Raw genomic sequence first — 17557 nt, 5'->3', positions numbered from 1 at the left:
TGGCTTCAGCTTCGTCCTCTGGGGCGGCCTCTTCCATTGCAACAGCTGCTTCTCCTCCTACAGGCTCGCTGCTGGCTGGCAGGTGCTCCATGTCTGTGTCAGGATTCCAGATGGCATCTCTGGGTGGCTCTGGAACTGGCGGCGGCGGCGGTGGTTCGTTGGGTTGCTCCTGCAGGTCCTCTTCTACTGGGTCACGATCTTGGCCGCTGGGCTGTGGGGCGGCTGCGGCCGGCTGGTGCACTGGGAACTGGCCTGGGTCGCCAGCTGCGGGCGCCGCCGCTCCAACCGGCAGCTCGGTGGCATCCTCGTCGCCGTCCACATCAACTTGGATGTCTGCTGGAATCTGGTGGGCAGTCACATCTCCGGTGTATTTGCGCAGTCGGCCTACATGCGCGGTAACCTCTGAGATCCTGGCGATTGGAGAGGCAGGTTTGATGACATAATGGACTTCTGTAGCTTTCCTCACTACTTTCCAGGGGCCAGTCCATCTTTTGGTGATCTTGGCTGCCTTCCCTGGCACCAGGCGGGGGGCCAGGTACCAGACCAAATCTCCAACCTCGTACTTGGCCGTGCCTTCGTAAGCTGCCGCGCTCCTCTGGATGGCTCCCTCCTCCTTCTGCTGGATGGCATCATACACTGCATAGTAACGTTGCAGGAGGGCTTGGACGTTGGCTGGAACCGAGGCATATTCTGTTTCTGGCAGCCGGAGCACCATGTCCACCGGGAGCTTGGCCTCTCTCCCAAAGAAGGCTAGGAACGGGGTCACGCCGGTAGATCTGCAGGCCTTGGTGTTGTAGGCGAAGGCAATGGCAGGCAAGTGGGGCTCCCAGTTGTTGTCGTCTCTGTCTAAGAACAGACGCATGCCGGTATTGAGCGTCCGATGGAACCTTTCCACTCGGTTGGACTGTGGGTTGTAGGGTGGTGGATGTGTCAGGCCAATCTCAAGCCTGGAGGCCAGTTCCTGGAATACCTGGCCGGTGAACTCCATCCCATTATCGGAGTGGATCTTCAGGGGGCATCCAAACGTGGCCAGGTGGCGGTGCAGCAGGGCTTCAGCCACCGTGAGGGTGCGCTTGTTGGGGATGGCGTAGAGGCTGACAAACCGGCTGAACCCATCTTGGCAGGTGAGGATGTAGCGGTTCCCAGCTGGGGTCTCTGGCAGCGGCCCCACCAGGTCGATGAACAGGACTTGCTGTGGATACCCCTGGCGGGAGGGTACATGTATCCCTTGCTTCAACCTCTCCTTGGTAACCTTCTGGACACACTCAGGACAAGTCTGAACCAACAGGCGGACGTCACGGGCCAGGTTGGGCCACCAGAAGTGCATGGCCACACGGGCGATGGTCGCGTCCATCCCAAAGTGTCCGGCCATGGGGGTCCCATGGGCTAGAAAGAACGCGTCCTGCTGGAGGGCCGAAGGCAGCAGGTATCTTGTCCGCTCCCCTGCCAGGGTCTGGTCAGTTGTGGTGAGGCAACCATGCTCGTCAAGTCCCAGGGCTGAGAAGCGGCTGGCGTACTGCTGCTCGTCTCGGTCCTTGCCGCGCAGCTCAGCCTTGGTTGGGGCTCTGCCATCAGCCACCCACTGGCGGACACGGAGCAGGAGGGAGTCTTGTGTCTGGGCTTCTAGTACTCTAGCTGGGTCCAGTCGGACGGCAAGGGGCCGGCTGGCTGCGGACTCCCCTAGCTGGCAAAAGTTATGGAGATACTCAGCCTGCTCTGCTAATTCTTCGGCGCTGGCCGTTGGCATGTTGGCGTCCTCCCGGCGGCTGAGGGCGTCAGCGTTGGTGTTCTGGGTGCCAGGACGGTGGCAGACAGTAAAGTCTAGGGCCGCTAGCTCCTCTTGCCAGCGGGCCACCATTCCTGTGGATGTGTTCAGTGACTTCATCTGCAGCAAAGCTGAGGAATCAGTGTTGATCTGGAAGCTGCGGTAGGACAAGATGCCGTGGAATTTCCGGATTCCATACATAATGGCGGCCATCTCTCCCTTCCAGGACGGGTAGCGAGTCTCGGGGTCGGTTGTCTTGCGCCCCACGGCGGCAATCAGCCTCTCCTTGCCGTCCTGGCATTGACTCAGAATGGCAGAGATGGCGCGGCTGCTGAAGTCTGTGGTGAGCTGGAATACCGCTGGCAAGTCAAACCTGGGCGGCGCTCGGATGGGGGCTTGCCGGAACTTGTCCTTGAGCTGCAGCAGCTGGGCTTCCATCTCAGGTGTCCAGGTTAGGGTTTTGGCCGTCTTTTGCCGATTCATCTCGTAGGTGAGGTCGGCATACTCTGGGATGAACAGGCGGTAATATCCAAAGAACCCCAGAAGCGCCAGCAAGTCTTTGGGGGTGCTGGGGGCCGGCCAGTCCAGGATACGGTCAATATAATCCTCTTGCATGGCTATCCCCTCACGGCTGAGGGTGTGGCCCAGATAATCCACCTTGGCTCGGAACAGCTTAGTCTTAGCTGGCTTGAGGCGGATTCCTCCCCTGCGGTGGGCTTCCAAGACCTCTCGGAGCCTAGCCAGGTGGGCCCAGGTGTCCTGGTGGAAGGTCAGGACGTCGTCAAGGTATGACTGGAGGTTGGCTGTGCCTAGTGGGTTTATGACCCCTGCAATGAATCTAGAATAGACAGACGGTGCTGTAGCCAGGCCAAAGGGCATCCTTTTCCATTGATACAAGCCTCTGGGGGTGGTGAAGGCGGTGCAGGGCCGGCTGTCCTCAGACACACGGATGGTGTAGTATGCGGCCACCGCGTCTAGGGCACTGTAGACGCGGTGCCCTCCAGCTCGTTCTACCAGCTGCTGGATCCTGGGCAGAGGGTAGCTATCCAGCTCCAAGCACTTGTTGAGGGCTCTGTAGTCGACGGCCCAGCGGGTGCTCACGTCCTTCTTCTTGATGGGCACCAGGGGGCTGCTCCAGGCGGAGTCTGACGGCTCTATGACTCCCTCCTGTAGCCAGGTGTCCAATTGTTTCTCCAGTTCAGCCTCCTGCCGCGGGTTCAGATCCCTAAATCTCTGGCGGATCGGCTGGGTCCCTGGCTTGAGGCGCAGCTGCAGCTCAACTATATCGGTGCAGCCGGGGGTAGAGTTGGAGAAGACGTCCCTGTATTCCGATAGCATGGTCCAAACCTCCTTCTTGAGCAAGGGGTCCTTGCGCAGGAACTCGTTGTCTTCCATCTCAAGGGCCTCCCACAACTCTTGCATGTCTGGGGGCTCAGTAGGCTCTTGGAACGAGTGGAGACTCGGGGGAGGCTTATCAGAAACCTCTAAAATGTCAGGCTTGACCAGCTCCCCTGCCACTGGGAGGCCAGCGTCCAGCAGAAGGGGCGTCTCCCCTTCATTTACCACCAGCACTCGAAACACAGTGGCGGATCCAGGCCTGTGGGCATACAGGCCTTCTGGGATGACAAGATCCTCCCCAAACCTCTGTTCTGGAGCAGCTAGTTGGATGGCATCCTTGGTGTGGTGGCCGACTAGCTCGACAGGGACTGCCATGACACCGCGGCCAGGCAGGACCACCCTCTTGGCCGTGCGCAGTTGGGGTGGCTGGCCGTCAGTTGGAGTGACAGCGCTTAGCCTGTATGTGGCTGGTGTGGGGCCAGCTTCGGCTCCGGGACCCACCGGCCGCGACTTGACGGGCTCGGCCTCGGGAGGGGCTGACGTGTCGGAGCCAGGTGTGGCTCCGAGGGCGTCCGGCCACGATTTGACGGGCTCGGCGCTGGGAGAGGCCAAAGTGCTGGGTCCAGCCTTGGCTCCGTGGGCGTCCGGCCGCGACTTGACGGGCTCGGCGCTCGGAGAGGCTGAGTTAGCGGAGCCATGCATGGTTCCGGAGGCAGCCGGCCACGACTTGACGGGCACGGCGCCGGGAGAGGCTGAGGCCTGGGAGTTGAGTGTGGCTCCGGGTACATCAGACCGCGACTTGACGGGTCTGGACTCGGGCTTGGCTGGTAGACTGGCTGGCGGTCCCAGGTAGAGGGGGCCAGGTGGACACGGCTGGCCGTTAATAAAGGTGTCGGCGGAGAAGATTGGTTCTGGAGGGCTGGCAATCTCAGGGAACGTTGTTGGCAGGTTCTCCCGCGGCACCTTGGGCACTGGGGGCAACCCCATGGCTAGCAGGTTGGTCCCCCTATGGGCGTTGAGCGCAGCATCCACCCAGTGCGTGCCTTTCTCGACCACACGCGGCTGCTCTGGCAGCGGGCCTGGCAGAGGCCCCTCATAGCTCAACTCTCTCTCGGCTGTCTCCCGGTCAATGGGGACGCCACGGAGTGGGATAAACTCCCCACGCGCCCACAAGCAAGGTGGTTGCATGTCGAAACAGAGCCTAGTTCCGAACTCCTTGAGAAAATACCCTCCTAGGTTCAGAGGGTGTGAGAGGTTCCGGACCACAGTTACGTGGTAAAGATGGAGGATAAGAGTGTGTGAGACTGCCATATATAATTCTTTCAATTTTCCTATTACCTGGAGGGGCTGGCCTTCCTCGTTAGCAGTCAGGATTTGGGTGTTGTCCGGAATCAACATGCGTTGCACGCCCATTGCGTGCATGAGGTGTTCAGAAATTACAGCAGACCCTGGTACACGGTTGCCAGAATCGATCATGGCATCAACCTGTACATGCTGGGCAGGGTCAGGAGTAGGAAACCTCACCCTGATATGGCAGGGGAAGTGGAGGTCCTGCCCTTGAGACAAGGGGGCCTCCCGTTCGGCTGGGGTTGGCAGAAACTTCGGTGGTGGCCGAACCGCAGCTATGGTGGTATCGCTTACCATGGTGGCTTAGACTGTAGCTTCGAATCACTAGAGCTTATTAATTATCACTGGGTCAACAATTTTATATTTATTTTTATCACTTGGTTGACATTTATACACACTGATGTGTTGTTATCACTAGGAGCTCTAGGTGTGATTCTGGAAGCACTGGCAGCAGGGAATGTCCGTCCTGCAAGGTTCAGAGGGGTGACGGCGGTAGGGAATGACCCGTCCTACAGCGCCGCTGGTTCGAATCCCGAAAATGGCGGCAGGGAATGGCCCGTCCTACAGCGCCTCGGGTTCGAATCCTGGAAGGCAGCGGCAGGGAATGTCCCGTCCTGCCGTGCCTGTGGCTCAAAATCTGCTATCCGTCGCAGTGGTAGGGCTTACTTGTGTGCTGAAGCTTCGCAGCTACACATTGCCTTTTCAAGGAGACCAGCACCCAGCTGTCTGTCTCGTAGGTTTGGCCTGGGTGTCCTGGGGCTTGTCCCAGCTACACTTGCCAATTTAGACTCAGTTCTGTAACCGTCTGAGCTAAATTATCCGATTACCGTGGCTGCGCACCTAGCGCTACTCCTACACGGCACGGAAAAAGCGTCTTAACTGGCGCTTTTAGCAGGCTAAATCTGCTTGCCGTAGGCCAGAGGCCCACATATTGCGTTCAAAATGATGGAAATTCGACCTAAAAAGGCCGTCTCGCGGGTCAGTTGGCTTCTCAGTTGGCGGCTGATTGTCCCCTTACTTGCCAAAGGGTCCAATCAGAGGTAGAATAGGCTAGTTCTGTAAGGCTCGATTGAAACACGCTGACACCAAGTTCTGGTAAGCCGAGCGTTCTCGGCCCACGGGGTAACGAGTTCGGATTCAACGAGCCCTAGCCTTGAATTATTCTACCAAAACAAACTAGCAGGATTTAGTCATACAGAAATTTTATATTTAACTGAATAATATTTACAAGCAATGTTTACTATATATATACAACATATTATAACAATGGTTAGGTTTGAAGGGGGTGTGGGACGCTAGGGCTTAGCTCCCGGCGGTAGACAGGCTGTGGGGGCAGCGGTGGTAAAGGGGGAGGCAGCGCCTCCCGGTTATATAAGCGCGTGAGGGACGCATGATAGTTGCATGTTTGAGTCCCCTCCCCACATTTAGGCAGGCTAGTTTGACCGCTAGATAGCGGGGTCAACATCGGTCATGGGATAGATGGTGATATAATAAGATTAGTGCAGTGGGTTTGTTATCATAAGTCACAGCGTAGCAACTCTGTAAACTGCCTGTCCGTCTGGTTGTCGTATTACCACACTATTTTCAAAAAAAGAACTAAACATTCATTCACATATTACACAATTAATAGTTTATTATTTAGAGTTTTATTATAAAAGAGCAAGTATACAATTACAAGGGACAGAAGAATAATCCTGCGACCGTGGCTCAACAAATAGCGTACTCGCTCGTCACCAGGGAGGTGATAGGTTCGAATCTTGTCATAGCTAAAGATTAAATTATGGTTTCTACTGCTACTATGTCAGGTAGGTGCGTGACATTAGTAGTTAGAGTAGGGGGAATGCCTTTGCCCAAAACAGGCGCAACTCATTACCATGCACAGTTAGGACTTCTCAGACAAAGGTTGTGCAATCAAAAAGTTTGTTGTCTGATGGGTGCTGCTTAACCTAATACCCCGGGTGTTTGGACAGAAAAGGCTCGCCTTGGTTATTGTGGGTTGTTGGACCATGGCGTTTAAATGTCATGGACAGCATCTCCGCCTGTATGAGGTAAGCCTAAGATAGAGTTTTAAAACTCTATTAGGAAAAAATCCAACATTCTGTAAAATGTTTTATAAGCACATTTTACTAACCTTTACAGTAAATCTACAGTTCTTATTCCTCATTCATTTAACTACATTTTGTATTATTCTGAAAAAGAATAATATTTTAACATATGAAGTATGTTCAGTATATTATTGAAATACAAATGAATTTGAACTTTAAACTTACTTTGAACTTGCTTAATTCAATTTTCATATCCAACATATGTATTGAACATAATTAAAAATACAAATAATACACAAAATTAAAGCTACCATTAAGAAAAATTCATTTAATCAGAAATTATAGTAAAGTGCAGAACATAAAAAAATATGAAAAATATTAAATCTCACAAGGAAATAAGATTGTTAACTAAAAAGCTTTCTTATATCATAGAAATTAATAAGATTTAAATCAAATCAATGGCTTAAAGACCAAGGATTTACTTTTAAATGCTAAAACTATTCTAATGTTTAAAAAAATACATTTTAACCGTAAATCACAAGAATATATTTTGGTGAAACAAAATAGAAATAATCAAAATATATTAGGAACTAAACATCAGGTTCGTTAAGTTCAAACTCTTCAATGTCAATTTTATCAATATTGTCACTATCATAGAGATAATTACCAGTTCCTTCTTCTTTTACATTAACATCTGCATCAGCTTTGTCAATGAAAGATGGCTCCTCTTTAATAGAGAGAGGATCAGTAACAAGAATTTCTCCTTCTTTAATTTCATAGAGATAATCACCAGTTTCTTCTTCTTTTACATTAACATCTGCATCAACTTTGTCAATAAAAGCAGGCTCCTCTTTAATAGATAGAGGATCATTAGTAAGAGTTTCTTCTTCCTTAATTTCTTCTTTTACATTCATCATATTAAGAGCATCATTATTCGATGGTTCATCTTTAGTAGTAAGAGGATCAATAAACACATTTTCTACAAATTCTTCATTTTTAATTTCACATCTTGTATTTATAGGATCAAGATCTTTCTCTTTAGTTTCCTCTACAACAGTTGTAATTGTTCCATCTATCTGAATTGTGAGAGGATCTTTATTAAGAGTTTCTTCTTCACTAATAGAATCAAGACTGTATTCATTATTTATTTCAGAAAATGATTTTATTTCTAAAGGTGAAAGTTTCCTTAGCTTGACATAAACAGGTTTCATTGTTGATAGTAGACCATTGTAGTCGTACGTATGTACAGTCTTATGTTTATTAACATCCAGGAATGATTTACTGCACTTGTCAGATGTATCTATTTTATTTCCAGTTGTATGTTTCTTCTTATGAGTGTCTCTATTTCCTTTCTGTGAGAATGATTTACCACAAATTTTGCATGAATATGGTTTTTCACCGGTGTGTGTTCTCATGTGAGTATCTTGATTTTGAGCTCTAGTAAATGACTTTTCACATAAATTGCAAGAATATGGTTTCTCATATGTATGTGTTCTCATATGTCTAGCTTTATTACTTTGTTTAGAGAATGTTTTACAACATACTTCACATGAATATGGTTTCTCACCAGTATGTATTCTCATGTGACTGACTTTTTCACCAGACTGTGAGAATGATTTGCCACATATCTGACAAGAAAAAGGCTTCTCTCCTGTATGTGTTCTCATATGAGCATCTTTACTTTGAGCTGTGGTGAATGGTTTTAAACATATTTCACATGAAAATGGCTTCTCTCCAGTATGAGTTCTCATATGTCTCTCTTTACCAAAAGCTGTGGTGAATGATTTAGCACATATATTACATGAATATGGTTTCTCACCTGTATGTGTTCTCATATGTTTATCTCTATTGCATTTATCTGAGAATGATTTACCACATAATTCACAGGAGTATGGTTTCTCTTGGGTATGTGTTCTCATATGTCTATCTTTATTCTGAGACTGAGTAAATGATTTACCACATATTTCACATAAATATGGTTTTTCACCAGTATGATATCTCATATGAATGTCTCTATGGTAGGCTCTAGTAAATGTTTCGCCACAAATCTGACAAGAGTTCTTTTCTTTTTCACTATCCATCATTCTAAGCTGTTATATAATTATAGATATTTGATATTTCTACAGGGGCATCAGTTACAAATCTAAAATAGTAAATTTATATATTTTCAAATAGAATAAAGTATGGACTTATTAGTTCTTAGTATTCTTTACTATTACAATGTATATTAATTTCAATGGTATTAAAATAGGACACCTGCCATACATAATAGTAGGTAATATACTTCAATATTATAAGTGAGTCTTATGTCTGATACTATATAATTTAAAATATTTAAATCAATTGTTATCATATGTTGGTTGTATCTCATTGCTATAAATAAGAACACAATTATTATGATGCAATTATCAAGTACTCTTAATATTTTGATATTTAATTTTCTAGAGAAGCTACATAATAATAGCACAAATAAATGAATTATAAAGGGATAGTTTCACGAAGTGCATTTAAAAAAAAATAGTGAACTGTAAGTTTTTTCTATTTTAAATAACGTAGTAGTGCATAATATAAAGTTATTGATTAAAATTAAGAGATTTTACCAGGGATTTTCCTTAAAAAATGAGTTTTTCATTTTTATTTTCAACTTCGTTGCGTGTTATATATGGCAAAAACTTTTTTGTCATAAATACAACTTTAGATAGCATTTACTAGTTAATAGAACTTTAAACTTTGTATACAACAAAATACACATACCAACAAAGAATGACCAATAAAATATTCAGTATGGTACTTAGAGTAGTGATCTTTTTATATGTCTTAGTAGAATATATTAGGCATTTGATAGATATGATTGTGATAAAGAATTTTAACATTGACCTGACCAAACTTTTTTTATTTGACAATATCTAAAAGAGTTAGTGATTTGCAACATAAATTACATGAGAATGGTCTTTTTATATATATATGTTGTATGGTTAGTTGGTATTTCTGCGTGAGATAATGTGTATATTGTAAGTAAACCGGACGGTTTTCTTTATTTTTTTAAAAGGAATCTATAGAAAACTTGTCCTATAGTGAACCCAACGTTATTTTTTATGTTTTTTAAGTAACTTGTCCCAAGGGGAACCCCTGTTCAATTTTTTTATAACTCTTGTGAAATATGTGGAAAAAGATCATCTAAAATTGGTGTTTTGGCTATACATATTTGGAAAAAAATAGACCATTCTCATGTAATTTATGTGGCAAATCTCTTTAACTTTTTTCGATATTGTCAAATAAAAAAAGTTTGGTCTGGTCAATGTTAAAAATTCTTTAACATATAATCATATCTATCCAATGCCTAATATATTCTACTAAGACATATAAAAGTTCACTACTCTAAGTACCTTAACTCTTTAAATACACTTCATAGAACTATCCCTTTACAATGCTACAAAAAATACTTACCTATATATTATGATTTTTATATATAATATATAAGGATTATCTGAAACTCTTTAGAAACTTTTAGGTTCTGACTGGTAAAACAATAATTCTTCACCTGAAAAATTAGAGTGATAAATAAAACAGGTGTAAAGGGCGTATCCTAATTTACTATTTAGTCCTCTGTCTTTATCTTGAGATAAATCAAATTAACTAGAAACTATAAAATAATATTAAGTAAGTTTTGAATATGACAATGACAAATAACAGTTTTAAAAATAACCCTATTCGAAGGTGGGTCCAAATAATCATTAATTCTAGAAATTAATTATATATATATTTACAATTAATGGTAGACACTACAATTACCTACCTATATGTTATGATCTTTTTTTATACTCTTGATAAACTCAAGTTCTGACTTGTGCAACACTATTTCCTCACCTCAAAAATAAGAGTATTACATAAAAAGATTTATTAAGGATATAAAAAGGATTTTTTGCGGATTTTAAATTTAAGTTCCTTACAAATAAAACTAGCTTACATGCCTGTATAGTGATCTAGGATATTTGATGGAGAGGTCAACTAACCACCTCAAACATTAGTAAAGTAAAAGTTGTTTATAGGTAAAGTGTTTTGTAAATTGCATGTATTACAAGAATACGATTTTCAAGTCTTGATATTTTTAAAACTACATGGTAAAAAATTAAAATTGTTTCAGATGCCCTATAAATGTAGTTTAAATTAAGATTAGAAAATTATCAAGATATTATCTTACAAACAAGGGAAGGAAAAAGGGGTGGGGGTTTAGGAATATATCTTAAGCAAAACTTAAGTTATGAAATTATTGATGAATTATCGTATATTTTAGAGGGCGAATTTGAGACTCAATTCATAAAACTATTTTTTGGTAAGAACAAATCTAAGATTATAGGCAACAATTACAGAATTCCTAGTGGTAACTTAAATAACTTTATAGAATGGTTTGGAGAAAAATTAACATTTCTTAAAACTGACCCAGTTTTAAAAAAATCTGCTTTACTGACATCCCCTGCCCTACCTAGAGGCTGGGGACAAAGTAACAAGTTTATTTTAAAAGAACAAGTGTAAGCCAATAAGATGTCATGTTTAATAATTTTTATTCGATTAAAAGGGACAGAAGAATAAGACAGAAATTTGAAACTCTATTGAGAAGAAAATCCAATATTCTGTTAACCATAAGTTAAAAACTTATAATTTGATATATGACAACACAAAGTATGAAAAAATGCACTTAACCCCTGCGAGCCACCCACCTAGCCCACTGGGGTCGGTCCTTGACTTGCTGAATCATCTTAAATAATGTCCTTGTTAATATACACAAGGAAAAAAACCTAAGACAAAACAATGAAAGGTAAGTTTTACATCAAAATAGACCAAAAGAGTCCTTAAAACCCCCTTTCCGCAAGGTTTTTCGTACCTAACCTAAAACTAAAAATTTTTTTTTTTTTTTTTTATCATTTAGATGTAGTAATTATAGGACTAGGCTTATGTAACAATTTTTAAGAATCTAGCTTAATATTTAGACCATTTTGCTCACTGTTTAAGTTCAGATGTCATTAGGCACCCCCACCCTTATTTCTTAGACACTTATTCAGAAGAAATATTGGAGAGAAAAAATTATATCCACTATTCTGTAAAATTATTATTTACAATAAACACATTTCACTCACCTCTAGTTATTATAATCTTCAGTTCTTATTCATTTCATTAGGCACATTATATTTTTCTGAAAAAAAATGATATTTTAACATAAGTGTTAAGCATTAAACCAAAACAAAGAGTGAGTTTTTTCATGGCTCCAAAAAAGGCGTTGCTACAAAAGGTCTAATTTCAAAAAGATTTAATCTACAAAATCTACTAATCTGACTTTAAATTAGGCTTAAAATTGCATGAAAATAAAGAATCTAGAAAAAATTGTATTGATATTTTATATAGGTTCTTAATAATATATGTTTATTAAATCATACAAAAAGAAAACTTTTTTTTTTGGAAAATAAAATTAATACATATCAATAGAAGTTAATTTAAATAAAAGGAATGCCATGTATATCTTTAAATATTTTTAACTAAAATACATTTTTACAAGAACATTTAGTAGAAAATTAATAGGTTGATAACAAGATATAACTAAACATCAGGTTCTTCAAGTTTAAATTCTTCAATATCAATTTTATCAATATTGTCATAAGATTCTTTATCATAAATATTCTCATTATCAGATAAATAATCACCAGATGTTTCTTCTTTTATATAAATATCAACATCTTCCTCTTTAACAGAGATACAATTCTCTTTGCAAGTTTCTTTAATATTCTTACTCTTCTCTTTCACTATAGGATGAACATATTTATGAATATTTAGAAGATCAATACTAGAAAATATTTTACTGCAAATAATACAGATAAAAGATTTTAGTGCATTTGTTTCTTCTACAACATTTCTATTTTTACCATCCATATCTATCTGAACTTTGAGAGGATCTTTATTAACAGTTTCTTCTTCATTAATATTTTCATAAACCTCTGAATGATCAATATTGTCACTGTCATAGAGATAATCACCAGTTTCTTCTTCTTTTACATTAACATCTGCATCAGCTTTGTCAATGAAAGCAGGCTCCTTGTTAATAGAGACAGGATCATTAGCAAGAGTTTCTTCTCCCTTAATTTCATAGAGATAATCATCAGTTTCTTCTTCTTTTACATTAACATCTGCATCAGCTTTGTCATTGAAAGCAGGCTCCTCTTTAATAGAGAGAGGATCATTAGTAAGAGTTTCTTCTTCCTTAATTTCTTCTTTTACATTCATATTATTAGGAGCTTCATCATTATTCAAAGGTTCATCTTTAGTAGTGAGAGGATCAATAAACACATTTTCTACAAATTCTTTATTTTTAATTTCACATATTTTATCCATATGATTAATATTTTTCACTTTAGTTTCCTCTACAACAGTTATTATTGTTCCATCTATCTGAATTGTGAGAGGATCTTTATTAAGAGTTTCTTCTTCACTAATAGAATTAAAACTTTGTTCATTATTTTTTTCAGACAATGATTTTATTTCTAAAGGTGAAAGTTTCCTTAGCTTGACACAAACAGGTTTCATTGTTGAGACTAGACCATTATAGTTGTACGTATGTACAGTCTTATGTTTATTAACATCCAGGAATGATTTACTGCTCTTGTCAGATGTATCTAGTTTTCTTCCAGTAGTATGTTTCCTTACATGAGTATTTCTATTATCTGCACGTGAGAATGATTTTCCACATATGTCACATGAATATGGTTTCTCACCAGTATGAGTTCTCATATGTGTATTCTTTTCACTAGATGTAGTAAATGATTTCTCACATATTTGACATGAATATGGTTTCTCTCTTGTATGTGTTCTCATATGAATACCCTTTTTACTTGACGTACTGAATGATTTACCACATATATCACATGAAAATGGTTTCTTTCCTGTATGTGTTCTCATATGTAAATCTTTACTACTTGACTGTGAGAATGATTTACCACATATATTACATGAATATGGTTTCTCCCCAGTATGTGATCTCATATGTCTATTCTTATCACTAGAAGTAGTAAATGATTTACCACATATTTCACATGAATATGGTTTCTCACCATTATGTATTCTCATGTGCATGTCTCTATTACCAGCTGTACTAAATGTTTTGCAGCAAATCTGACAAGAGTTCTTCTCTTTTTCACTATCCATTATTCTATATAATTATAGATATTTCATATTCCTACAGTGGCATAAGTCACAAATCTGAAATAGTAAACTCATTTATTTTTAAATAGATAAAGTATTTACTTATTCATTTTTTCTATTCTGTTCTATTGTTATGTGTATTGCTCAAAATGGTATTAAAATAGGACACCCAAAAAACATAAAGAAATTAAAATAAAAAGTTTGCCATGAATGATTCAAATGATAATAATTTTTGGAAAAGGGTGAGAAAAAAAATTTAGCCAGTTCGGTTACCTTTTATCTCAAATTTACATTGTACAAAGGTATGTAAGTAAAGGGATAAGACCATGGCTGATAAATTTAGGTACATACCAACAAAACTAACATTTGATGCTTTTGATGCCACGTTTTTATAAGTCTTTGGGGACTAGTGTAATAAACAGCCCATTATCCCCTCCCTCCCTGTGTTGTACCCCATTAAAGCAACTGCCCTGTTTGGAAGTCTTAGAACATAAACGTTTATGGCAAAATATTAGAAATGCTACAATTATAAAAAATACTTACCTTATACAAAGATGATTAATGAAAACTTATTCGTAGACCTCAATTCTGATTTGTACAACTCACAATATTTCCTCAAGAGTCTGAAATAGATTAATATATTAATACAAAAAAAATACATCATTAATCTATAATACAAAGTAAAACAAAATATTTACATTCATATAAAAATATATTATGAACTAAACATCAGGTTCTTCAAGTTTAAACTCTTCAATGTCAATTTTATCAATATTGCCACTATCAAAGAGATAATCACCAGTTTCTTCTTCTTTTACATTAACATCTGCATCAGCTTTGTCAATGAAAGCAGGCTCCTCTTTAATAGAGAGAGGACCATTAGCAAGAGTTTCTTCTCCCTTAATTTCATAGAGATAATCACCAGTTTCTTCTTCTTTTACATTAACATCTGCATCAGCTTTGTCAATGAAAGTAGGCTCCTCTTTAATAGAGAGAGGATCATTAGCAAGAGTTTCTTCTTCCTTAATTTCATAGAGATAATCATTAGTTTCTTCTACTTTTACATTAACATCTGCATCAGCTTTGTCAATGAAAGTAGGCTCCTCTTTAATAGATAGAGGATCATTAGTAAGAGTTTCTTCTTCCTTAATTTCTTCCTTTACATTCATGATATTAGGAGCTTCATCAATATTCACATGTTCATCTTTAGTAGTTATGATATTTTCTTCATTTATATCTTCATCAATCATTTTTATAGGATTAAATTCTTTCTGTTTAGTTTCCTCTACAACAGTTGTAATTGTTCCATCTATCTGAATTGTGAGAGGATCTTTATCAAGAGTTTCTTCTTCACTAATAGAATCAAGACTGTGTTCATTATCTATTTCAGACAATGATTTTATTTCTAATGTTGAAAGTTTCCTTAGCTTGACACAAACAGGTTTAATTGTTGATAGTAGACCATTGTAGTTGTACTTTTGTACAGTCTTATGTTTATTAACATCCAGGAATGATTTACTGCATTTGTCAGATGTATCTAGTTTCTTTCCAGTAGTATGTTTCCTCATGTGTCTGTCTCTATTTCCTTTCTGTAAGAATGATATCTCACATATAGTACATGAATATGGTTTGTCATCTGAATGTGTTCTAATGTGTATATTTTTATGTCCTAAATTGGAGAATGACTTACCACAAATTTGACATGAATATGGTTTCTCACCAGTATGTGATCTCATATGAATATCTTTATTTTGAGCTGTGGTGAATGATTTAGCACATATTTGACCTGAATATGGTTTGTCTCTTATATGTGTTCTCATATGAATATTTTTACTATCTGCGCGTGAGAATGATTTACCGCATATTTAACATGAATATGGTTTTTCACTAGTATGTGTCCTCATATGTTTATCTCTACTATTTGTCTGTGAGAATGATTTACTACAAACATTACATGAATATGGTTTCTCACCAGTATGTGTCCTCATATGTTTGTCTACATGACTTGAACTGTAGAATGATTTCTCACATATGTCACATGAATATAGTTTCTTACCAGTATGAACTCTCATATGTTTATTCTTATCACCAGATGTAGTAAATGATTTCTCACATATTTGACATGAATATGGTTTCTCACCAGTATGAGTTCTCATATGTCTGTCTTTACTTTGAGCTGTGGTGAATGATTTGTAACATATTTCACATGAATATGGCTTTTCACTAGTATGAGTTCTCATATGCGTTTCTTTACTGCTTAATTGTGAGAATGATTTACAACAAATTTCGCATGAATATGGCTTCTCTCCCGTGTGTGTTCTCATATGTGAAGCTATATTAAAAGAACAACTAAATGGTTTACCACATACGGCACATGAATATGGTTTCTCACCAGTATGAGTTCTTTTATGTCTATCTTTATTTTGGGCTGTGATAAATGATTTTCCACATATTTCACATGAATATGGTTTCTCACCAGTATGATATCTCATGTGAATATCTCTATTATAAGCTGTAGTAAATGTTTTGTTACAAATCAGACAAGAATTCTTCTCTTTTTCACTATCCATCATTCTAAGCTGTTATATAATTATAGATATTTGATATTACTACAGTGGCATCAGTCACAAATCTAAAATAGTAAATTTATATATTTTCAAATAGAATAAAGTATGGACTTATTAGTTCTTAGTATTCTTTACTATTACAATGTATATTAATTTCAATGGTATTAAAATAGGACACCTGCCATACATAATAGTAGGTAATATACTTCAATACTATAAGAGAGTCTTATGTCTGATACTATATAATTTAAAATATTTAAATCAATTGTTATCATATGTTGGTTGTATCTCATTGCTATAAATAAGAACACAATTATTATGATGCAATTATCAAGTACTCTTAATATTTTGATTTTCTAGAGAAGCTACATAATAATAGCACAAATAAATGAATTATAAATTTACAATGCTACTAAAAATACTTACCTATACATTATGATTTTTATATATAATATATAAGGATTATCTGAAACCATTAGGTTCTGACTTGTACAACAATAATTCTTCACCTGAAAAATTAGAGTAATAAATAAAACAGGTGTAAAGGGCGTATCCTGACTTACTATTTAGTCCTCTGCCTTTATCTTAACCCTTACAAATCGGGCCCCAATTCCCACCTTAATAGATCGCGGGGGGGGGGGGGGGGTCATATTGACCCCCCCTCTATCTCAGCTTCTGTTGCAGATAAAGACGTAAAATTTTTTTCTGGTGGTTCATGTGTATTTTTAGAGAAAATTACTTTTTCTAGTCATAGCGGTCAGGCCGCCCCTTAGCCGGCAAATAACGGAAACCGCTATTTTCGGCGGTTACGGCGGTAAAACGGCGGTTGGCGGCGCCAATTAATATTTTTATTTGTTTATTGTTGCTCAAAAATTTACCAATTAAATTATTGGTCTCTAGCTGTAATAGAAGCTACGATATTCATGATATATGTCTGTAGTAAAAGCCGGACAAAGCCGGTCAGGGTGCGGTCAAACGATCATAACACCAATTTTCTCATAAGGTCATTGATATCTCAGTATTCACCAAAAAAAATTTAGGTTTCTACCTTATACACAAAAGTCATAATGTAGAAATTAAGATTTATTTAGAATTTTTTTTAAATGTTGGTGCTACCCAACCGACTTTGACCGGACACCACGACCGACACAGACCAGATATCCTAATAAAATCAACTCTTGCCGACGCATAATTACTAAACTTAAAAAGTCATGAAGTCACAGCTCTCCATCTTACCTACAAAAAAATGACATTGAAAAAACTATAGGGGGGGGGGGGGTCAAAATGATTCCCCCCCCCCCCCAATC

General features: G+C 39.4%; 3 protein-coding genes across 3 annotated transcripts; all 3 read right to left on the bottom strand.

Annotated features, from left to right (window-relative positions):
- Positions 1-7050: 7050 nt before the first annotated feature.
- On the bottom strand, positions 7051-10037 carry LOC145334253 (uncharacterized). The gene is made up of 2 exons (XM_080179629.1): positions 9943-10037; positions 7051-8638 (listed from the first exon to the last, which is right to left on the bottom strand). The coding sequence occupies exon 2, from the start codon at positions 8577-8579 to the stop codon at positions 7086-7088; it is 1494 nt and encodes a 497-aa protein (XP_080035755.1). The 5' UTR covers positions 8580-8638; positions 9943-10037; the 3' UTR covers positions 7051-7085.
- Positions 10038-12003: 1966 nt separating this feature from the next.
- Positions 12004-13704, bottom strand: LOC145334239 (uncharacterized). Its single transcript, XM_080179615.1, has one exon. It carries the CDS (start codon positions 13684-13686, stop codon positions 12088-12090), a length of 1599 nt encoding a protein of 532 aa, XP_080035741.1. The 5' UTR covers positions 13687-13704; the 3' UTR covers positions 12004-12087.
- A 1842-nt stretch (positions 13705-15546) lies between these two features.
- On the bottom strand, positions 15547-16256 carry LOC145334414 (uncharacterized). The gene has a single exon (XM_080179865.1). The coding sequence runs from the start codon at positions 16254-16256 to the stop codon at positions 15549-15551; it is 708 nt and encodes a 235-aa protein (XP_080035991.1). The 3' UTR covers positions 15547-15548.
- Positions 16257-17557: the final 1301 nt, after the last annotated feature.

The sequence above is a fragment of the Acartia tonsa genome, chromosome 12 (assembly GCF_053477335.1).
Source record: "Acartia tonsa isolate MP-2025a chromosome 12, ASM5347733v1, whole genome shotgun sequence".
Lineage (NCBI taxonomy): Eukaryota > Metazoa > Arthropoda > Copepoda > Calanoida > Acartiidae > Acartia > Acartia tonsa.
This window is presented reverse-complemented; position numbering and strand designations above follow the sequence as displayed.